At 39.2% G+C, this 25088-nt stretch overlaps 1 protein-coding gene across 1 annotated transcript in view; it reads right to left on the bottom strand.

The window, feature by feature from the left end:
• ZNRF2 (zinc and ring finger 2) overlaps nucleotides 1-25088 on the bottom strand; it is a 73123-nt gene that overhangs the window by 19219 nt on the left and 28816 nt on the right. The window contains 1 exon segment of the mRNA XM_067561814.1: nucleotides 16740-16835. Coding sequence (XP_067417915.1) covers nucleotides 16740-16835 — 96 coding nt within the window.

Below are 25088 nucleotides of genomic sequence, written 5' to 3'. Positions count from 1 at the left end.
AAATAATTTATTAATTTAGCTATTTGTCCACAAATAGGATTGACTTTGAACAATTTTGAGCAAAATTAATAAAATACTTTATGTGAATATATTTTAGTCTATGGGTTGATTTATAGAGTGTTTGGTTTGTCTAATCACTATTTAGAGCGTGACTGGTCGTCTAGGTCATTGCCGTTATTGCGCCAAAATTGGTGATAGAAATGTTCAAAATTACTTTTGAAATCAAAGACCTGGAATATGTTTTGGTTCCATGGCTTTATAGTGCAGGGAAAACCACTGGGTCCTGTGACCACCAGAATTGCCTGAACTATTCACGATTCGTGCAGACGACTATAGTAGGTTATGAGTTAGTGTAGAGCTGGCCAATGCAAATCAGCATTTTTGACATTTGCTCATAATTTGAGGGTGGAGGGGTTTTTGCCTTTTTCTGAAGCATGTCCTTTGAATTAAGATTATATAAACAAGGTGATTGCATTTGGAATAGAACTAGTTTGCAAAGTCGTTTGCCTTGGGCAGGAGAAATAATCTTGAGGAAATGTTTTGTAGTGACTTTGTTTCACAGCCCTAATTTTTCTGATTCTTGCTTTGATCCAAACTGGATTATGCCAGATATTTGTTCTGTACCTTGCAAAACAATCCTAGTGTCATGGCTGCCATTCATGCACACTTTCAGCCTAGTTCTGGCTCCTGGCAATCATGCAAAAGGCATAGAATCCATATGCAAAGTCTTTTGGCACCAGCATCTCCACTTCAGGCTCCTCTGTTACACTGTCTGCCTTCACTGATGCCAGGAACAAGTTTCTCAAGGGGAGACTTCGTGCTTTTGATTTTAGCTTTCTGTTGATAACCATGAATTAGACTAGGAAACTGCAATAATCCCCAGACTGCAGCCTTCACTCCCACCTTACACAGAGTACTGTGTGTACTCACACTACATGAAATCCAACCCCACTTCACGCTTGTGCAGAGATGCCTCAGTCATCTGATAAATGCCTGAAAGTAGAAAAGAACTGGGCAAGCTTCCTGTGTTTCAGGGCCCTGTGTGGAGAGGGTCAGTTCTGAGACTAGCAACAGAAACCTGGCAGAGGGTCAAGGAGAAGAAGACATGGAACCAAGCCACACTTCCAGATTACATATTTCTCATTCCTACAGTTTCTCCCCACTCCAGTCCAAAAGAACCATGGGGTCTAGGTGCCATTAGGTTGGTGAACCAGGCTTGAGCTGTCTGCCTGTTTTTCTCCCTTCAAGGCCCTGTTTTTCTCCTCCTAAGAAGGTTCTCAAGTTGCCTAGACTCACTTGCTTTGTGCTATCCAGGGATTAGTTTTGTGTTCCCTTGGTAAGTGTGTCCTTGTGGTCCTCCTCTCATTTGTATCCAGGGGTAGGATTGGGACTTTTTTTTTTTTTTTTAAACTAGTTCAGCTATTTTATTAGAAATTCATAGAATCCCCCCACTGTCTCATGACAGCCATCGACAAAGGATACTGCTATCCTCCAATGGAGCTGAAACTTGTTTACATGCATGGCTTTACTGCTATTGCCCACTGGGTGTACCGTGGGTGTGTCCATTTCCAGCCCAGAATTTTGCCTTCAGTCTGGCCTCAATCCCCCACATTCGTTACCAAAATGATGTTGGCAACTCTAATCACGTATGACAAGTATGCTTAGAAACAGCATAAGGAAGAAGAAAGAGCCCTTGGAATTTTGGTTACTCAACATATGTGACTGATGACTTTCCTTCTGAAACTTTCAGCAATAAATATAAGGTTCTGTTAGTTCTACATGCTCTCACAAAAACCTGGATTACTTTGTCCCTTGCTGTATACACAGCATTACCGTGGGATGGGTTTAAAGGCAACTACAGTTTGTTGAGAAGAAGCCAGTGGTCAGCCCTCAGCATACCATATCAATCACAAAAGACGAAGTGTCAAGGATAAGATGTTTTTAATGCAGAAATTTTATTTTTGTTGCAAGTTATTTTGTACCAATCTGGAAATTGCAAGGTCTTCTCTACGAACAGTCAGACGAAGAACATATTCTAAATACTTAGCCTAAGAACAGCCATACTGGGTCAGACAAATGGTCCATCTAGCCCAGTATTGTCTTCTGACAGTGGCCAGTGCCAGATGCTTCATAGGGAACAAACAGAACAGGACAACTTTAAGTGATCCAGTCCCAGCTTCAGACAGTGGGAGATTTAGGGATACTATCTTTTGATCTAGAAAAAACCTGAATAGACTAAATATAAATCCAAAAGCCATAGATAATGCTATATTGTCGACATAGTTTAACTGTCAGCATGGCTCTTTGAATGATAGGGCTCAAATTTCACTTACTCTTGCAGCTAAACAAAGGAATATCAACAAAGTTACCTTGAGTAAGAAAATGTTCAACACTAAATTTATGCACTAAATGCCTTGACATTCTCCCTTTAAAATTACACAAACAAATTAGTCAGTCTAAGCAAAATCTTTATTACCTTGAAATTGTTTTCCTCTATTTAGTGTTCTTGATGACAGTGAGAGACACTGACACATTTTGGTTTCATCTAATTTAGACTGATAGGAAAGAGGAAGAGCAAGAGAAAGACTTACAAGAAAGCAACAACAGGCTAGGGAGAAGAATGAAGACACCAATGGAAGGAGGAAATAGCTCATTAAAGAGGAATACAGAAAACTGATTTTCCAGCCAAGCTCCTTGGGCTTTGCTATCTCAATTGGAGGCACAGTAATCCCTGGGGAGATTAGAATAGAAGCCAGTCAATTTTCCTCACCAAATTCCTCAGTCACTTATTGGGTAAACTCAGAAAAAGTTTACTCAATAAATGACTTAAATTTTCTGCCAATCATACCTTCCTGGGTAAAGGTATCTCATATGTCTGCTCTTTCCCCTTGTCTCTTCACTTCTTGCTTCTTCCCCCACTTCACTTAAAAGCAGTCTTCAGTACTTAGGTAAGGTGCAAAATTTTAAGGAAAGTGCCAGGTCTGCTGAGAGCCTCCAGAAACGGTCGCATCTCTCTCTCTCATTCTCTCTCTCAGACACAGAGACACACACACCACACACATAAGCAACATAATGTGTACACTAGTATTTGGTATATAGGCAATGGCAGGAAAGTGCAGGCTTTTGTTTTGGGTTTTGCTTTTGTTTTTTAAAAAGATAAAAAGAATTCCTCAGTAGTCAAGATAGAAAAAATCCAGATTGTTCAAAATCTCCCATTTATACAAAGTAATTTGGATTGATGTATAGAAATATACGGTGTTACATTAACCCCAAAGCACTACTGTTCAAGTTGTTCATATCACTTTGGGTACAGACTGTGACAATGGCAATAAACTTATCTTTGGTAACCAAGTTCTCCTATAAAAATGTTTACATTTAATTACATAAACTTCAAAATTTTCTATGCCCCTTCCGCAATGACAAAAATAGTATTTTAAATACAGGCTGTATTCCTCCAAAAAGCCCATCCTGTCTTCCTGCTTCATCCCACAGGGAAGTTGATACTGAATATATGATTATGCAGTAATCCCAATTATTCATTCAGATTTTCATATAGTGCCTATCACTGTGGAGTCCAAGAATTTCATAAAATTAAGGAACACAGAAGGCTAGAACAAATGGAATTTCCCTGTCCTACCATCATTAAGAAGTATATAACTGTATATAGAATCTGTGAGATGATTTTTTGTTTGTTTTATAAACAGCCTTGATTCTTGGGGAAATTTTTATTGCAAATTTTTTATTCTTTACCTTGGTTGTATATTATCAGGCTTGTGCTCATAAACTCAGATTAAGATCAGAAGAGACCAATATGATCATCTAGTCTGATCCCCTGCACAATGCAGGCCACACAACCGCACCCACCCACTACTGTCATAAAACTCTAACCTATTACTGAGTTATTAATGTCCTCAAATCATGGTTTAAAGACCTTAAGGTACAGAGAATCCACCAGCAAGTGAGCCGCGCCCCATGCTACAGGCGAATACCCCCAGAGCCTTTGCCAATCTGCCTTGAGGGAAAATTCCTTCCCAAATATGGTGATCAGTTAAACCCGGAGCATGTGAGCAAGACTTACCAGCCAGACACCCAAGAAAAAATTCTCTGTAATAACTCAGAACCCACCCCATCTAACATCCCTTCACAGGTCATTGGCATATCTACCACCAGTAGTCAAAGATCAGTCAATTGCCAAACTAAGCTGTCCCATCATACCATCCCCTCTATAAATTTATCAAGCTCAGTTTTGAAGCCAGCTAGCTTTTTTGCCCCTACTGCTCCCCTTGGCAGGCTATTCCAGAACCTCACTCCTGATTGTTAGAAGCCTGCATCTAATTTCCAATCTAAATTTCCTGATGGCCAGTTTATATCCATTAGTTCTTGTGTTCACATTGGCACTGAACTTAAATGATTCCTCTTCCTCTCTGGCATTTATCCTTCTGATGTATTTATATATCTCCCCTCAACCTTCTTTTGGTTAGGCTAAACAAGCCAAGCTCTTTGAGTCTCCTCTCATAAGGCAGATATTCCATTCCTCGGATCATCCTAGTAGCCTCTCTCTGCACTTGTTCCAGTTAGAATTAATCTTTCTTAAACATGGGGGACCAGAACTGCACACAATATTCCAGATGAGGTCTCATCAACGCCTTGTATAACAGTACTAACACCTCCTTACATCTACCGGAAATACCTCATCTGATGCATCCAAGGACCGCATTATCTTTTTTCACGGCCACATCACATTGGCAGCTTATAGTCATCTTGTGATCAACCAATACGCCCAGGTCCTTCTCCTCTGTCACTTCCAACTAATGCCTCCCCAGCTTATAGCAGAAATTTTTCTTCTTAGTCCCTAAATGCATGACCTTGCACTTTCCGTTATTAAATTTCATCCTACTTCTATTACTCCTGTTTACTAGGTCATCCAGATCTTCCTGTATGATATCCCAATCCTTCTCTGTATTGGCAATACCTCCCAACTTTGTGTCATCTGCAAACTTCATTAGCACATTCCCACTTTTTGTGCCAAGGTCAGCAATAAAAAGGTTAAATAAGACTGGTCCCAAGACTGATCCCTGAGGAACTCCACTAGTAACCTCCCTCCAGCCAGACAGTTCACCTTTCAGTATGACCTGCTGTAGTCTTCCCTTTAACCACTTCCTTATCCACCTTTCAGTTTTCATATTAATCCCCATCTTTTCCAATTTACCTAATAATTCCCCATGTGGAACCGTATCAAATGCCTTACTGAAATCTAGGTAAATTAGATCCACTGCATTCCCTTTGTCTAAAAAAATCTGTTATCTTCTCAAAAAAGGAGATCAGGTTGGTCTGGCACAATCTACCTTTTGTAAAGCCATGTTGTATTTTATCCCAATTACCATTAACCTCCATGTCCTTAATTACCCTCTCTTTCAAAATTTTTTCCAAGATCTTGCATATTACTGAGATCAAACTAACAGGCCTGTAGTTACCCAGATCACTTTTTTTCCCCTTTCTTAAAAATAGGAACTATGTTAGCAATTCTCCAGTCATACTGATTTGATCAGGCTTGTGCTCATCTCTGGCAAGGCGTTCCATAGGTGGATTCATCAGAGAGAATGCTCTGCCCTTGTGCTTGATAGGTCAAAATCTGGATCTCTGGCTCAGATTTAAAATGCTCATAATGCTTCATGGAAAACCAATACAGAAACAATTAAGCTTTAGAAGTTTGCTGCACTCACCCTTTATTTTATCTTTTGAAAAAAATCTGCACCCAAAGCTTTAAAACATACACACACAGCCCCTCCCATCCCAGTTGTGTTGGTCTCGGCAAGAGTTTTAGTCAGCTTCAGAGGACTGAACAGAGCACATCCCTATAGAACCCATCAATGCCACCTCAAATTCATCCGAAGAGCTGATGTAGTGCACTGCAAGACACTCCTCTTCCCCACCTTTAACTGGGCACACTAAAACACAGCACTTCACACACCAAGCTCATTAAAGGAATTTTATTTTCTTCAGCTGCTTTTTCTGAAGTAAAATTTTCAGTTATGGAAGCACAAATGACTACAGTCAAAATAATTTACAAATACAAAAAAAGATTAAGAGGAAGAGCAGCTGAAGAAACAGAGGACTTCTTAAGATCTTTAGATACTCTAAGAAATAAAGAGAAATGGAAGTCTAACATGATAGCCAGAATTATTTCAAAACAGAATAAGATTGCAAAGTTTGTCAAAAATAAATCAGTTTCTCTGAGATTGAACCTAAAACTAGTTCAGCGTCACAGGGACATTTCTTTTGCCACTCCTTTTCCTTAAGCATTTTTCCATTCAATGGCTTTTAGAAAATATTGTACATGGATTGCACAACACATCAGTCTATATGGTCATTCATATATCACACTCTCTGAAGCACCTATACATTAACATTCCAGAAGGATAAGAGGTGCTGCAGAGCAGTCCTTTCCATGTCTAGAATGAATTTCTTGATCACATTTTGGCTTTTTGGGAGAGCATGAAAGCAACACACTAAGGTGATCCAAGTTGTAATCCACAAAACATGGAGACCATTAAGACAGTAAGCCAAGGTTTTGGTTTTTTTTTAAATAAGTAAGGATTTTTGGAGGCACAAGGAGAGAATGTGCACTACTCAAGAAAGTAGTTGGCAACTGGATGCTCGTGCTCATGTGAGGAAGGAGGACATCATTTGGACAGAACCAGTTGGATGTTGTCCTAGCTTCATTAGAGTCAGTAGAGCAAACGTGACTCTTGGCCTCTGCCACAGAGCACCTTTCATCATGTAGAAACTAAGGAGTAGAAACATCTCCCCAATCCTAATTCCACCCAGAGCTGAGGCCTAACAAAATGCTCATCAAAATGTCTAAATGTTCCCAGGCACGCACACTCAAACAACATGAGAGCAGAGTGTTAGGAAAAAAAAAAGAAAAAAAAATATTTTTCCTATCCAAGGAACAAGAAGAGTTCAGTTTTCTAGCTGGAGAATGTTACTTTTAACTAGGTCATAAGTAAACCTTTAGTAATGCTCCCTAACTACCTCTGTCTTTTCAAGCTTTAATAAATAGCTTCTTTCAATGGACATTACATTCTAAAATCTAAACAAAAAATCAATACTTTAAAAATCAAAGCATGTCAAAACCTAGGCTCTTACCACAGAACTCTTGTCAACTACTTACAGTAAATTTGTTCAGTTCTTAAAGGGGTAAGGCTTCCACATAGCATGTAAGTGTTTAGCTGAGCTGTTCACATTAACATTGAAATCTGCATGTTTAAATCCTTGTATTGAAAATTTGCCCACTGTTTTACTCAAATTCTGATACAGTAGGAAGCATCCAAGCTAAGTGACTTACCAGATACACAGAGTTCTCGAAATATATTGCCCCTGCCCATCCACTGTAAGGAGTTGTGGGCCTTTTCTTGTAAACCACATTTTTAATGATACTCAAAAGTCACCCATGAACATTCTACAAAGGGTATAAAGGCCCAACCAATATTCTGAAGAAGAGAGGGGGATGGGAGGGACCAGTGTGGCTATGCAATGGCACTGGAAAGACAAAAAGCTTCTGAAAACCCAGTTAATTTAGTAAGTAACTTTGCCTTCAGCTTCATCAATTTGCCTATGTAGGCCCCCGTAGTATGGAGGCAAGCTACCAGTGATAACACACAAAGAAAAGACTACTACTTAAGCACTCCTCACTCAAAGCCAACACCTGACTGCATCTGAGCTGGAGAGTTCTGCTTAGCTGGAGTATGGACAGAACTCCAAAAAAGCAGCTCTGCAGACTTCAGATGATTACATTATGTAAGCAAATTGCTCTAAATGGTTTTGCCTATAGTGGAGTGAGTGCTTCCCCTTCTGGCACCACGATTCTGGTATTATTATAGCAGATTACAGAGCACAATTTGATCCAATAACCTGGATCGAAAATGGCTGGATACTTCGATTTCTCTCTTAATAAAGCAACTAATCTAGGAGATATTTGAAACAGATAATTTTTCAGAAGTAAAAAAGGGGTTTTTTTTACATCCCAGATCGGGTAAAGCAACATAATCTCCCCTAGCAGGTCATACGATCTTGGAAAGAAAAAGGCCAACAAGATATACCAATTTATATGAAATTCAATAACTGTCAGCATGAAATTAGGGCACATTGGCAAAGCCACTTTTCTCTTTGCAGAAGAACATGTAAAACAGTCAACTACCAGATCTTGTAGTTCACTGACCCTCCCCCCCGCTGAAGTTGTAACTGCCAAAAATGCCATGCCCAAAAAAGTGATAGAGAAATTAGCTCAAAAGGGAGACTCCATTATTTTTGTTAAATCCAGAGTCACCATTCAACAGATTTATGAATTTGCTGGGGGAGAATGGATATAAAGCTTACCACAGTCTTCCATAATAAAGGCAAATAATGTTAATCTATCACAGTAGCATAATAGGCAAAAATGGCTGCTAGACATAACCTAGTTGAAGTAAGGAATCATAGGTGCTGGAACTAGGAGTGTGGGGAGTGCTGTGCACCCCCAGGTTTAAAATGGTTTCCATTATATACAGTGTTTACAATTTGGTTCAGTGGTTCTCAGCAACCCCACTATAAAATTTGTTTCGGGCTCTGGCACCACTGTGAGCAATCATCACACGTTTACAATATCAGAAGGAACGAGTAATCCAGAACTACACGAACTGGTCACATAATGGAGTTCACTTCTTTGGCAGCTGTCCAGTTCTTAAACTGCTCACACATCCAGGTGTAAAATTGTCTGTTTTCCTGTAACATAAGATTCGGAGAAAGGGAAAGAAAAACAGAGTTTTTCTTGTCTCTAGTAGATTTCTAAAATAACCATTGGCTGGCACAAGAAAACAAGTATTTATTCTACTCATGGATGGATTTTGCCAAGGCAGCAATGGGTAAGTAGGGGAAGCAAAGAAAAACATACAAAAATACCTTTCCAGAAGAAATTTGATGGAAAGATTAAACTGTACTCAGGAAAAAATTACAACAGCAACGTAAAGGCTGGAAAGCAAATTCCATTACTTACAATTCCTTTAAACTCAGCATAAAAAAATCACACTGATAACCCTTTATCAAATTCAAAATGGCAGATTTCTGATTTCCATCTTCTAATCAAGTGGAGCACATTATTTCAGAGTGAAAAAAGTTTAGCAAAGAACAAATAAATCAAGCCAGTCCAAGGCTTACAAGCTACAGAGAAATTTGGCTTATTCCTTCACCATTCCTTATAATCAAAAGATGTGTAAAACATGGCTGTAGTATCCTTTACTACTATTTCCTTTGGCAAGACCATCAGCTGCTGAGCGTATGCATGTGCCTCTGGGAAGATGGGGCGGGGATAAGAGGTTTCAGACAATCAGCAGGCAGTGTGAGCGTTCCCGCAAGTTACTCATATGGTTCAATTGTAGTCAGAATCCTCCATAACCTGGCTTCCTCCCCCAGATTCCCTCTTTCTCTGCTCTGACTAGTGTCCAACAGTTTTACTCTCTCCTGACTGAGATAGATGGCCCACTCTTTTTTATTGCTCAGCATCCCCAGCAATATTCCAAGGTTTCCAACCAAACTTTCCCTGTTCCACACCCTTCAGAAAGCTTCAAAATCCTCCCTTCCCGAAGAGACTCCTTGATGCTATCAGCTGTACCATTCCATCTCCACTGCACCCATTAACTTTCCTTCAGATAGCTCCATGCAACTTTGGCTCTCTCCTATACGGCCCTGTAGAGAAGGAAGTTTACTTTGGGATACGGGGAACTTGTCTGACCCAGCTTCCAGCCCCACTGCCAATGGGTTATACATCAGTGGCTCATTAGATAGGCCATGTCTCTACTAGGACCGCCTTACCAATATACTATGCCAGCAAACTACTCCTGGTTGCAGCTATACCAGCAAAGCTGTACTTTGTACATGTATAGTAAAATCACCCCCACAAGTGAAACAAGCTATACTTGTAAAAGAGAAGTTTGGCCAGGACAACTGTGTCTACATGAAGGGCTTCTACCAGCACCACTGTGTCAGTCAGGGATCACATCTCATCAATGCCCTTGGCTTACCTATAGCAGCAAAAGTCTTTAGTGTAGATATACCCTAACTTTAGCTGTTCTGTGTATTTGAGGCCTAATACACACACAATGCCAAGATAAAAGAAGGATTCTTATAAGATAGGAGATTTTCTGAACTGATTCATGTTCAAATGTAAATATGAAGCAAAAGAATAGATATTTCTGAAAACCAGAACAGAACGGTCTTCCTATCTAGCCATCCAAAAAAAGCTCACACCACACTAAGCTACACTTGGAGTTTCTCAGTCTTCAAGAGTGACATGAAGGACCAGTCCCACAAAAAATCCACTTTTTGGACGCTACAATACAAATAAGGGATGGTCACATTAATACCACCCTATACCGAAAACCAAGTGTCCGCAATACATACCTTCATGCCTCCAGCTTCCACCCTGGACACATTACACGATCCATTGTCTACAGCCAAGCCCTAAGATACAATCGGATTTGCTCCGATCCCTCAGACAGAGACAAACACCTACAGGATCTCCATATAACATTCTTAAAACTACAATACCCACCTGGGGAGGTGAAGAAACAAATTGACAGAGCCAGACGGGTACCCAGAAGTCACCTACTACAGGACAGACCCAACAAAGAAAACAACAGAACACCACTGGCCATCACCTACAGCCCCCAGCTAAAATCTCTCCAACACATCATTAAGGATTCTACAACCTATCCTAACAGATGATCCCTCACTCACTCAAGCCATGAGAGGCAGACCTATTCTTGCTTACAGACAGCCCCCCAATCTGAAGCAAATACTCACCAGCAACCATACACCATACAACAAGAACACTAACCCAGGAACCTATCCCTGCAACAAACCCCGTTGCCAACTCTGCCCACACATCGACTCTAGTGACACCATCACAGGTCCTAACCACACCAGCCACACTATAAGGAGCTCATTCACCTGCACATCTACCAATGTAATATATGCCATCATGTGCCAGCAATGCCCCTCTGCCATGTACATTGGCCACTGTCACTGTGCAAAAGAATAAATGGACACAAATCAGACATAAAAAATGATAACATCCATAAACCAGTAGGAGAGCACTTCCATCTCCCAGGATACTCTGTAGCGGACTTGAAAGTTGCCAAACTTCTACAAAAAAAACTTCAAAAACAGAGTTCAGTGAGAAACTGCAGAGCTGGAACTCATACACAAACCTGACACAATCAGATTGGGTCTGAATAGGGACTTGGAATGGTTCTCTCATTACAAGAAGTAATTGTCACTGTTCACACATTCTCACTTCTAAGCAACGGTTGTGAATAGGCCTCATCTACTCATCTACAACTGAATGGACTTTGTTAACACTTACCTTCCCCATTGTTGTTTTTTACCCTTGGATGTATATATACCTCCTATCTGTGATTTCCATTTCATGTATCGGACGAAGTGGGTTGCAGCCCATGAAAGCTTATGCCTGCAGAAATTTGTTAGTCTTTAAAGTGCTACAGGACTCTCGAGGTTTTTGCTGTATACAGACTAACACGGCTACCTCTCTGGAACTTTATACCTGGCAAGATGGGAGGTGATGGAGGGAAAGGCAGAGCAAGAATGAAGCAAATTAATTCCCAGGCAGACATTGGGATAGAGGCTCACTGTCAACCAACTTTAAACAAATACCTTGTTCAGAAATTAATGAGCAACTAAGGAAGTCCTACGCCGGATTGAGGCAGACAAGATGAAAGGAAGTGAAATTTAAGACATAGGAAAGACAAAGAACTGAACTGAGTGACTGAGCTCAAACGACATACATGTGAAGCTACGTGATCATATTAAAAAACTCCAAAGAATGTGGTCAGCCTTCAGAAAAAGTTTAGTAATACTATTATTATGGTTACCTAACTTACAGTAACTGTTTTGACTTATGCTGTCAGATGGATTCCATTTCTGGTGAACATGTGCCCCATACACGCGAGATCAGATTCTTCTGGCCAGCAGTGTCAACTGAGGCTGCTTTGGTGCCCTAGATGTCCTCTCATCCCCCAGGTGAGGGCCTAAAGGGCAGAGATAGGCCCAAACATCCCTCAATTCCTTTGCCAATACAGAATCCGGCTAATACAGGGCTCTTTAGTAGTGGGGAAGGAGGGCGGGTTATGGAATCCATGTGGACATCAGATCTCAAAGAATCACAGTTACTGTAAGGTAGGAAATTGTTATTTCTTCTTCAAATGATCATTTACATGTATTCCACTTCTGATGACTACCAACCAGTCACCTCAAGCAGGAGCTGGGTGATTGAATTTAAATAACAATTGCAGGACTGCTCTGCCAAACTGGGCATCAGCTCTGAAGCCCAAAACTAGGCAATAGTGCGGGGTGAGAGTGTAGACTGATCCCCAAGTATCTGCCCTGCAAGTTTCTGAAACTGATATGCCTCTCAGGGTATATCTACAGTACCCCCACACAGCAGCTGGGACATGTAATACCCAGTCTGGATAGACATACCCACACTAGCTCTGCTCGAGCTAGCACCTAAAAACAGCAGTGCGGCCATGGCAGCATGGACGATAGCTCAGGTTAGCCATGCGAGCATGTACCCAGGGGTCGGCTGGGATTGTACTCGCATGGTTAGCTTGAGCTTCTGCCCATACCACTTTGACCACACTGCTATTTTTAAGTGCTAACTTGAGCAGAGCTAGTGCATGTATGTCTGTCTGACCTGGGAATTACACCTTCCATCTTCTTTGCGGACATACCCTCAGAGAAAACAGAAGTCACCTGAGCCCTGGTGGAGTGCATTCTAACCTGCATGGGTGGAGCTAATCTAACTAACATAGCATGACCTAATACAATTAGACACTCATTTAGACAGGTGGCAATTGCTTGACCTTTCACTGAATCAGCAAATACTGCAAACAGCCTCTGTGAGCTCCTGAAGGGCCTTGTTCTATCAAGATAATATAAAAGAGTCCAAATCGCATCAAGGGTGTGCAAACATCCTCTGATGGAAGTGGAGCTTGAAAAAGACGACTGGCCGGTGCCCAGTCTGATTTAGATGAAAATTTAAGACAATCTTTGATAAAAACATAGGGTGAGACCTAAGTGTCACTTTTACTAGGTCATGGGGAGGGTAACCTAGGTCTGTGCTCACTGTGGGAATAATGTTCCCTCCGACTCTTTTCAGATGACTTGGATGGAGGATTTAGATACTTTGCTGGTCTTCATGGATGAAGACTTCTTTGAAGAGTGAGCTCGGGAGCTCAGAGTTGAGCCACAACTCACAGGAACACTAACCACAGAAACCTGTTCAGATCCAGTAGGCTCGTCTAAGGAAGCACGTATTGAGTGCTCCAGGAATAATAGTTTATGACAGGCCTTTCTTGCCTTCTGCATCTTCCTGGAGAAAGTGTTCAACTGAGCATCCATCAGGGATATGTTCTCCCAAGACAAAAATGGCACTTTGATGTGGCGACAGTATAATATCTAGTGACCGGCACTCGCCCCTTCCCGCTCGGCAATTACAGTAGACCTGAGACCTGACCTTATTGGGACCTTTACTGACACACCTAAGATAGCACGTCTGAAATGGCAAACAATGGGACGTTGCAAAAAGCCCAGGGGCAGCCATCCGCTGTTATGAATACTGCACACCTCTCACGAACAGGGGCAGCCATCGGCTGTTACGAATATTGCACACCCCTCATGTACCAAGCGTAGCCCGAGTGCATAATAACTGCTGCATTTCGGCGGGCTTGGCAGAAGAGCTGTCGGCCCGCCAGACTGATCCCCTGGAGCTGCTACCTCTTCCCGCCCCCGAGTCCTCTGCTGGGCGAGAGTCGAGTCGAGTGTAACCAGTCCGAGTTTTGAACCCGAGCTTTTCTCGTGTCCCCCATTGGTCAGGCGTCATGACCCTGTTCCTCGTGGTGGTAAGATTTTAAATAGTATTCTTGTTATAGTTTTTGGGTATTAGTAACATTAATTTGATTATACTTTTGAAACTCATATAATTGTTATCTAGTGTACTCTGTGTCTTGTTCTCCTTCTAATCTGCTTAAATTCCCCTGTTAAGGAAAGTAGATAGTTCTGTTATATGTATTGTTCCTTTTTCCCTTGTAAAACCCCACATTCCCTTTGCCCCAAATAAACTTGTAAATAGTTAAGAAACTTTTCTCAGCGTGGTGCTTGGTAATCAGGGGATCCCTTTACCTGTCTGCAACATCTGAGTGCCTGTCATTAAGTGAAATAGCTGCACTGCTGAAGAGGCAAGTTTTGACTCCTTGGGACTTTGTTTCAGTTTTAATGGACAAACACTGGTTCTGGAGATGTTCTTAATACTAAATAAAAGTGTTGGGATTTTGTTTTGTTTTTTTTTTGGGGGGGGGGGGGGGGAAGAAGGGGATTTTTAAAAAATATAGCCAGCACTATAAACATTATTTGTACAGGCGTAAATACCTGCCCTTTCCTGGTTACTATGCGGCCAGTCCGCCGTCCAATCTAGTATTCAGTAGCTAAGATAATCTAAAATCAAGATCTAACCTATAAGTAATATTTATTATTCAATTAATTTTAAAATTAAATTAAATTACATGAAAGGACAGTTAAACATAGTCAACAGGTCAATAGTATGAAAACTAAAGCCCATTGATAAAATTTAAAATATGGAGAATAAATATATCTAAAATATATCTAAAATCCACAGGATACACGAAATGAATGTTCGGGTTCACTGTTTATCGCTAAAAAGAGCCAACATATCCGTCGTAGCATACATAGCAAGTCTGCACACACTTTCTTTAAAACTTTTAAATTTATCAATACCTAAAATTTTAAAAATTTCATCATTTCTTTCACTCCATTTACCTCTCGCCCCAACCACAAATCCAAAGAAGTGGAGATGATCTTCCCACCAGTGAGCTGCAGCACCTCCTCCTCCAACTCAGAGTAGTATGCCTCCTTCTCAATGTGGGCTGCCTCCACACTGTCAGCGTTGTCTTCCCATCTAACTGTGACATCCACAACGGCTACCACTCCATCCTTTTCAATAATGAGGTCAGGTTTTCTCAACTTCCCTTCTTTATTATGAAGGTAAGGTTCAATCCAAATTTTACATCCTTTATTTCCTACTTTATCAATTAGTGCTTTAACTATTCTATTATGTCTTTTAATTCTTGCTTCTTTCATTTTTATGCACTGACCAGAGATATGAGGAATTGTCTCTTTGACCTTACCACACCATCTACATAACCCTTCCTCCATCTTCCGTCCTCTTGCTAGAGTTTCCCTGGTGGGAAAAACATTCGCTCTCGTTTGCAATGCCGCAATCAGAGAGGAGGACCTGGCCAAGCAAGGATATTTTAAAAACGAATTACTAATACAATCATTTTTAAAATATTTAATACCAATTCCCTGACATCTTAAATTACTCCATTTTAAAAACTCTTCATCTCTCCACGTTTTAGGATTAGCCGTTTTAGCACTATATATTAAAATTTTCTCCACTAAATTTTCCCCAGCATATAAAAACGAGAAATCTATCCAATCATCTTTGGAGACAATATGTCTCCTCCATTTACGAATTAACATGTTTGGAATTTGGGTACTAAATTTTGTAACTGCTAAACCCCCATCTCTAGTTCTAGCATAGAATAGCCCGTCAGTTGTACACTGGGGAAGATGTAAAATCTTTTTAAGAGTGTTCCTAACTAAAACATCTAATTCATTTAACATATAAAGTGGCGGCTCGATTAAAAGTAATTCATAAAAAACTCTCGTTAAAATGTAAACTTTTAAAATTATCAATTTCTGCACAGGTTTTAACGGAGCCTTACATAAACTTTCACACCAATCAATTAATTTTTCCTTAGGGGAATTATTAGCCACTCCCACCCATGGATCTATTCTTGCACCTAGATATCTTTCAGACTCACCAGGTTGAATATAATCAATTAATTCATCACCTAATCCCCATTTATCTTTTGGGTTGATAACATATGTTCCCATGCTTGGGAAAATATGAAAGCCCTTTGTCTTTTTAACATTTACTTTTAAACTTGAATTTTTACAAAACTGATTAAGAATTTTTAAATTCTTAACTATCCCCTTATAGGACCTACTTAATATAGCGATATCGTCGGCAAAGGCCAATGAAGTTATCTTTCTACCCTGCACTATAAAACCATCTCCTTCATCTTCCAATTTATATAAAAAAGGGTCCATGGCTATATTAAATAAAATAGGGGAGAGCGGGTCACCTTGCTTAACTCCACTCTTAATTAAAATAGGTTCTGTCTTATCCTCACCAACACTAATTTCAGTGTAGCAATCTGTATACAAATCCTTTACAATATCAATAAAACTCTCTGATATCCCAAATCTCTTTAACCCCTTTAAAATGTGACCATGGCCAACCGAATAGTATATTAACTATACTAATATTACTGTCTAATTATGATCTGAAGAAGAGCTCAGTGTGGCTCAAAAGCTTGTCTCTCTTACCAACGGAAGTTGGTCCACTAAAAGATATTACCTCACCCATCTTGTCTTTCTGATATCCTGGAACCAACATAGCTACAACTACACTGCTATTCACATCTAATTAATGTATATAAACACATAAGATCAGAAGAGCTTTTCAATAGTTAAAATAAAAGAATGTTTATCCTAGTTAACAGTTAAAATGAAGAATAAGTATAGGGTTACTTCTTACTTACCATTGTAGGTTATCCTTGGCTTCGTCAAACACATCACAAGATGCACATCCATTTCATCTGAAGATACAAACTTTGAACATACAGGGCACTTGAATCCTATTAAAAAAAACAAAAACCAAATATAAAAACTGATGACAGGAACTATTCTGACGGAAAACTGTATATTTGTACTGGATCCAAAATTTAGTCACCAAAAAAAACCAAACAAACAAACAAACAAAAACAAACCAGTAGCTTATATGGATTCAACAGGAATAAAATGTTTATATAGCTCCCTTGATCCTGAAAAATCTCAAAGCACATGGGTGTTCAAACAGACCACTATTTTTGGAATGCACAGTTTGCATTCAGTGAAACTAACCCTATTATATTGTTCTCACACTTCATGCATGCTTTTTCTTGGCAATGCTTTGCGGATGCAAATCCTGCAGGCACAAAATTATGTCTTTAAAAATGTTCTCAGGCCCTGTTTGAAAGTTAGGCCCCAAAAGTATTTAAACTTTATCTATAATGTATTTGGACCTCTTCACCTACCATAGACATATCTCTGAAATGGAACACAATAGTTGATTAATAACTCGGAGCAACTCTAAAAACAGTTCAGCACGGTAGGTGGAGAATATCTTAACCAACTAAAACTGCTATGGGAATTAAAAGGTAGACAGAATGTAGTCACTAAAATTTGAATTTGGATAGGAGCTCTGAGTTAACAGTTTCATCTTGCAAAGAATGTTATGGAACCTTCAGTGACCAAAAGTAATTAGGACCACTAGACTACAGCTTCAACACTACAGCATCCCCTAATATCACACACTGCAGCACAAGTTTAATATTAACTCAGAAGTGTCAGCTTACCTACTGAATCACTAATATTACTTCCTGCAACAGTGTTTTAATTTGACTTCTCTCATTGAAATATTAACCAGGCATGACCCAACTTAATTTGTAAGATCACAGCCCAAGGTGACACAGGTAAGGAATAATTAGATAGTCTGGACTCTGATGCAGTGCTATAATAGTGTATGACACTTTGCATACTGCTATAATGTATGTGATTACCATTGACAATGTTCTTAGCTAGAAGACTAAGTTTGGCTGGTCACGGCTTGTAATCCACCTTTGAAGGAAATCTGGTTTTGATCATGGAATTGGTTTGCTTCACACTGGCGCATAAAAGCAGTTTCCAAGAAAAAATGCTGATCTTAAGTTCTAACAGTTAATGAGTATAACCACTGGACAACGTACAGCAAAAACGTGACCCTAAAACAACATTCAAAGCTAGCCTTCACCAATCATCCTCTGCTAATAGCGTAAAAGGAATAGGAAAATGAAGAAAAAACTAACATGGAGAACAATTATGCAGGTATGTACAATTAGCTACTGAGTCTCCATCTTCCTAACACCATGTCCAGCTGAACATGAGATTGTTCAGCTTAGAAAAGAAACAGAGGGGATATGACAGAGGTATAGAAAATCATGAATGGCATGGGGAAAGTGAATAGGGAAGTGTTATCTACCCCTTTACAGAACACAAGAACTAGGAGACACCCAATGAAATTAATAGGCAGCAGGTTTCAAACAAATAAAAGCAAGTACTTCTTCACACAACGCACAGTCAACCTGTGCAACTTGTTGCCAGGGGATGTCATGAAGGCCAAAAGTATAACTGAGTTCAAAGAAGAATTGGATACATTCATGGAGGATAAATTCATCAATGGCTATTAGCCAAGATACTCAGGGACACAACACCATGCTCTAGGTGTCCCTAAACCTCTGACTTCCAGAAGCTGAGACTGGTTGACAAAGGATGGATCCCTTTATAACTTGCCCTATTCTGTTCATTCTCTCTGAAGCATCTGCCATTGGCCACTGTTGGAAGACAGGATACTGTGTTAAATGGACCATTGTTCTGACCCAGTATTGCCATTCTTATGTTCTTATGAAGGGCTGCTCTCAAGCTTTTTACAATTTTATCCCTCAGTGGTCTTCCTACGTCTATTCCTAGAACTAAATAATCCATAACGGACAAAAGTCAGTCAAGGATGTCAAATGACTTGATGCCACACTTTCAAGTTAATGATTCCTGCAAGCTTTGATCTGCTAAACACCAAACAAATGTGAATTCAACTTTTCAAGCAGAATTATTTACTTCCAACATTGCACAATTGATTTTTTCCAGCTGTTAATTTCCTCTTCAGACAAGAAGCTATAAATATTTTGGTGCAAGATAACAGAGGGCAGATATTAACATGGAAGATAAATAAGTGACTATTGATGGGTGTGATGAATTCAGAACACCAAAGACTGAACAGTCTATGTAAAGTCTCTTCAGTCTTGTGATTCCACAACAGGAAGTATTCTCTACCAAGTGATTTATAAATATGTGCTGATCGCTCTTCAGCCACTATCCAACCTGAAACTGTCTGTTTTCTCTACAGGACAACACAGTGTTCTTTTTCCAGGATTTCTTTGGTTTTGCCCTGACTTTCAAACTCTCCTAATCTCAACCGATAACTTCAAACACCAATTGCTATTAGCTCACCAACCACTTTACCTCTCACTTTTCTCCCTCTTGATCACATTATGCTTAAAATCTCAATTCTCCAAACCATACCAAATTCCTATCCATCCTTGTCTTCACATCTGAAATCTATTTCTCATTATCTGACCCTGTTTTGTTACTAGCAATCACTTCCTCAATTAAAAATTCACCTCCATCAAAACAATACTCCGCTCTGTGTTGGGGTATCATCCCCTAAAACAACTACCTAAAAAAATCAAATTTTTTTCTCATTTTCTGAGTCTATTCCCAGATCCATTTGTCAAATTCCCCCTCTATAACGAATTTTTATCCTGCCTCATGTTAGGGTTGGGCATTTGACTGGTCCAAAATATAACTACCAAATATTGTCAAAAATGGTCAAAGATTTTAAAGCACTCACTTGTTAGAACAGTAACGGGAACATTGAAGGGTAAGACTTCATGGTCAGTTTAGCCTTAAATAGATACTTACGCTTAATTACAAAAAGTTACTTGATTGATTTTAAATAACTCAGAAAAACATTAAACAAATGAAGTTTTAAAAATGAAAAATTGTTACTTTTTAGCAATGTTAAGTTAGCAGTTCAGTGTGAATAGTATTCAAGACTGAATAGTTAAAATAGAATATATAAATTAAAACAGAAATAAACCAAACACATAGCAACCATAAAAGAAAGAGTCATTTTTAAATGCACTTTTGCTAAGCAGGCAACAGACCAACTCTTCAAGCAGCTTAATGGCTGTGCTTTTCTTTGTGTTGGGGGAGGAAGATCATGAGCCCTCTTCCTCCTCCTCCACTCCTTTCTGAGTTAATTTATGTATGGTTTGTGTAGACAGTTTAGATTGCAAGTTCTTCAGGACAGGGACTGCGTATAAACTTGTTTGATCTGCTTTGTAAACTGCCATGTATGTTGCTGGCATTTTATACAAATAAAGACAAACATACAGTTTGTTCTAGAAGATTCCATTCAAACAAGATGCTCAACTTTCAATTATTTCACCTTTTTCCCCAGAGGTGGCATTAGGCTTGCTAACAACAGAAGGCACCATGATGCAATCAAAAAGGTAGGTCACAGCTTACATCATGGCATTCTTGCGGCAATATCTGACAATATTTAACCATGGTCAAATAAAAGGCTCGGCAAGTTGGTCAGTTAATGTCAGTTTACTGCCTATCTCATGTTCAAAACAGCTGCAAACAACCCTCTTATAAAACAATCACTTCACCCTTCTTTCTACAGCAAGGGTCCAAAAGCAATCCTTAACCTTTTTATCTCTTCTTCCTCTGGGGTCTCTCGTTGCTAGTGATAACCTTAAGCAATACTGTACTTATAGATATGGGTATTATCCACCTATACCTTCATTAGTTCAGAAAGGATGATAAAAATTATTCAGCACAAAACCTATAATTTTATACCAAATGTTTTTACACCAAAGCCTTCCTAATATTTAATTTTTTATATGGACCACTGGAGTTCATTTGACAGATCCAATAGCATGTATGAGAAACAATTTAACAGGTTTCTACTTTAAGTTGCTTTTACCCCAGTTTTGACATATTCAAATAATTAAGGAGGAGCATATAGGAGCAGGCAATCTTATTTGATCACCAGTGGAAGAGAAATTAATTAGAAAGGAATCCCAGACTATAAATGAAGGAGAGATGGGAGTATAGGGAAGAAACAATTCCTAAGATTTACATTTTAGAATTAAACTCTTTGACTATCAATCCAATAATAGCTGCAATAATAGTTGAAATAAAGCCTATGGTGCTCATCACTTTATGCTGCAACAGAGAATGAGCATCAGCAAGGAATGAAAAGATTTGACCAATATCACCATTCACCTCTTCCTCATTGTAACCAGCAGAATGAAGCAGCTGACAGAAGCTACTGCAACAGAGATTTTTAAGGGAGGGGTGTCTCTCCAATCTAGCTATTGACTCCTGCCACTGCAAAAGACTCACCCTTTCCACTAGAAAATTTAGAGCCTCATTTTGAATTAGCTATTTTTTTTAAAGAAGTATTTAAAGGGAAAAAGACTACTTGCTTTATCAACAACTATAGTTTGAATAGTACTGAATGCACTAAACAAAAAAGGGGGGGTTTGTAAAAGAACTACTTAGAAAACAGTCCTTCAGTAACTCACAATGTATTATAAATAACTTTTCTGAGAGAACAAAACATCTTCTGTGCTATTGCAAGGCAGACCCAAGAATAGAATTTATGGCCAGTGTTTGTTTTTATCACCAGCTCAAGGAAAAATTCCAATAACCAATTACCATAAGAGAGTTTCAGATGCCTAAAGTCATTGTCAATGAAGCAACCAAAGGAAGGTTCAGACTGGCCTGCTCTCTAATACAGTAGCAAGTCCTTCTTGTTTAGTAGATAAACTGTCGTCAACAATGAAAATACAGATGCATCAAGGCAACATATATGAGGAAAAAATCAGTTAAAGTGATATCAAATTCATTAAGAGTACACAAAGCTGCTCGGTGGCAACCACAAAAGAATCACATTGTTAAAATTAAACAAGTTACAGAAAGGCTTGGGATTAATTTTAAATAAAGCTTAAAAAATTAACAATTAAATATCCCTAAGCAAATAAGAAAAAAACCCACAGCTATTACACATATTTATGTAAGCACATATATGGCCCCCCCACCATACTATCGGAGTGCCTCACAAACTTGAATACATTTATCCTTACAACACCCTTGTGAGGCGGGTAAGTATCATCACCTCCATGTTAGGCAACTTGCCAAGGTCACACACAGGAACTCTATGGGAGTCAGGTATTGAAGCCAAATCACTACAGTACCAGTCCAAGGGGGTCCCTTCCTCCCAATACAGTGAAGAGACCACTGTCTGAGACACAAGGTAAACCAGGAGATCCTTCTTTCATTTCAGGACAAAATTCTGCACAACAGAAAATGGTACCAAATCTAGATCTTGTTCTAATCGCCTAACAGAAACAGTAGATGTTAGACTGCCACAAACACAAGCCTCAAAAAGAAACACAGCAAGAGGTCCTCAGCCAAATGCTTCCGCCCTTACAATTTGATTTTGAAAGTTTAAATTGTTTTACATAATAGCATTCTGGGGAAAGTAAAGTCTGAGCCTGGAAAAGTACAAAAGCAAAGACACAGAACAACAATGAAAATCAGTTTAAGCTTCTGACTAAGAACCAGAGCTGACTAAAAACAGCACAAACTGTTTTAAAACACTAATAAATCAATACATCTATTTATGCATGTTAAGTCTTCAAAATAAATAAATATAAAATAAAATCCATCTATGAAAAGCCAAACTGTTTTATTTGTTCTCTTAGATATGCAGCTTTCCCTCAGTTTTTCTGACGACTATTCACACATTGAGGAAATGTCACCTTGCACAGCTCTGCAGGCAGGTTTTGACAGATGTTACATCTTAAACACTTCTTGAAATTTTGATTATCATCCCTTCATTGCTGCTGAGTTGCTGTGTAGGTACTACACATCGCTCTGCCAACTTCAGCCTTCCAGCAGCATCCTTCTGAATCTGCTATGCTTTGCTGCCAGTTTATACAGCTTCACCATGCACCATTCAAATTGTTCCAGTGTGAGAGGGGGCTTTTTGAGGGGTGGAGGTGAAGTAAATGAAGTTCCACCATCTGGATGCCTTTAGATGGAAACGTTACAAAAAAATCTTGGACCACTACATATTTTGTTGGAGCATTTAACATTTTCACTGGAATATCTATTTTTGTGGGGGTGAACAAAGGGGAAAAAATACATGAAACTTGCACTCAGGCAGCACAGTGACTGGTGCCACAAATGTACATCTTTCAAAAGAGGTATTAAGGAAATGTTACAGCTGCATAAAATGGTTGTAAAGTGTTGTTAGTATTGTTCACACTGGACAAAAGGTCATGAACAAACACAGAAGGATCACCTATGTCTCAATCTGATGAGAATACACCTATAACAGACCAAGTCTGCCATAACACCATGGATCTCAGGCCAATTTAAAAATGTATGAGAAACAATCACTTATTTCAAAACAAACAGATTTCCCCCATCATAAATATTTCATATCCCTTTGATATCACTACACAGATAATGCTAACTTTGCTCAGATTTCAAAAAGTCTTTGAAAAGAAAAGCATTGTATATTCTTGTAATAAAATTAAAAGTTTGAAAAAACAGCTGTAGAAAGACCTTACTTGTGCTTGTTCTTCAGCATTTAGATTATTAATGGTGCATACAATCTGGAATTATGACTACTAATCAAAAATAAAAGATTTGCAAAAACATCACCCAAATATTGTCTGTTGTCTTGATGTGAAAGCCAAATTCTTTGAGTATAATGAATTTACATTTAACTGTAGAGTGGATCAATTATTATTAAAAGGACAGTGAACTAGGAGGATCAAATGAACTAATTCTAATTCTTGCTGAACCAGACACCTTGGGCAAGTCACTTGACTTCTTTGCTCTAGTCAACTATTTTGTAAAATTAAACAAACAAGCTGATTTTCAGTGAAAGTTAGATGCTGCAACAGAACCATTTGGATAAATAAATTCCCCCAAAAGATCCAAACAACAAAACTAAAGGGAAGATACAGTATAAATTCATCTGTAACACACACCGAACTGCACCTCTTCAAATCTTAATTATTTGTGAAAATATACTCTTAACAAGGTTTCTAATTCCTCCCCCTGTAACCATCCTTCACCTAACCTTAAAGTGGATACAAACCTGTTTAAATTTATTCAGAACATAGAAGAACTCACAAAGTTGAGTTTATAGTTATTCTTAAAAGAGTCATAAGGGAGTCAAAAGAACAAAGGAATATCATTATGGTCCCAAAGAACAATCTGACACCTGGGGATTGTCAGAGAACAGCATGCTCCTGTCAATTCCCCTACACCAGAAGCTGTATGGGGTGTGGAAGAGAATACACTAGCACCAGGCCTCCGGGGGACTCCCCAGGTAAAAGCTGTTGCCAGTTTTCTGTACCCTTGTACAACCAGCTCTCTAATCCAACTAGAGGACATAGCATCAACCAGAAAGATTCTTAAAGGTTAAGCAGGTGGAAGTGAATCATCTCTTTAAGATTTCAGAAAAGGGAGAGAAAAATCAGAGAAACTATGGAAGATCATGCTGAGGTTCCACAGCAAAAGTATTGTTATAAAAATTTTCTAGGAACTGAAATATGACCAGATGATGCTTAGTCCCTCCATTAAGTAGATTTTTGTGCCAATGTCCTAGTTTTCCCCTTTATTTTGTGCCTTTCAAGAAAATGAAAATCATATATAGAAGACAGGGCTGTAGTAGCCAACAAAAAATTTTAACTGTAGGGACAGATCTTCAGCTCAGAGTGGCAAAGAGGCCTTAAAGTCATCTAAAATGTGAATCTGGGGAGTCCATTTGTAGGGGAATCCCCTATTGGTATAAAGGCACTGTAGTCAGCACTACCTTTCCCACTTAGGGAGTGGGATGGGAGATTAGCAAGGACATGTTCAAATTGCAGTAGCTGCTTTAACTTGTACAAGAGACTAGTTTGGCCCATGGATTAATTGCTTCATCCACCCCCCCCACACACACACACACAGCCAAGTATGAACTCAGCACAGCTGAGAATCAAGCTATCTAGTTGCAGCCTTTTCTCCTGCATTTCCTTATTCAAAACTTCCACAGCACTCAAGAGAAAAGAGAACAATTATAAAGAAGAGTCAAATAACACCCCTACCTAAAAAAAGTTTTAAATAAAGCTAGAAAAAGCTACTAAACCAGCAACTAGAGGAACTCGTTTAGAGAGTACGTC

The sequence above is a fragment of the Emydura macquarii genome, unplaced genomic scaffold (genome assembly GCF_026122565.2).
Source record: "Emydura macquarii macquarii isolate MOO-44397 ecotype Brisbane River unplaced genomic scaffold, CSIRO-AGI_Emac_v2 contig_2422, whole genome shotgun sequence".
Classification (NCBI taxonomy): domain Eukaryota; kingdom Metazoa; phylum Chordata; order Testudines; family Chelidae; genus Emydura; species Emydura macquarii.
The sequence above is the reverse complement of the archived record's forward strand: the minus strand, read 5'-3'. Positions and strand labels throughout refer to the sequence as shown.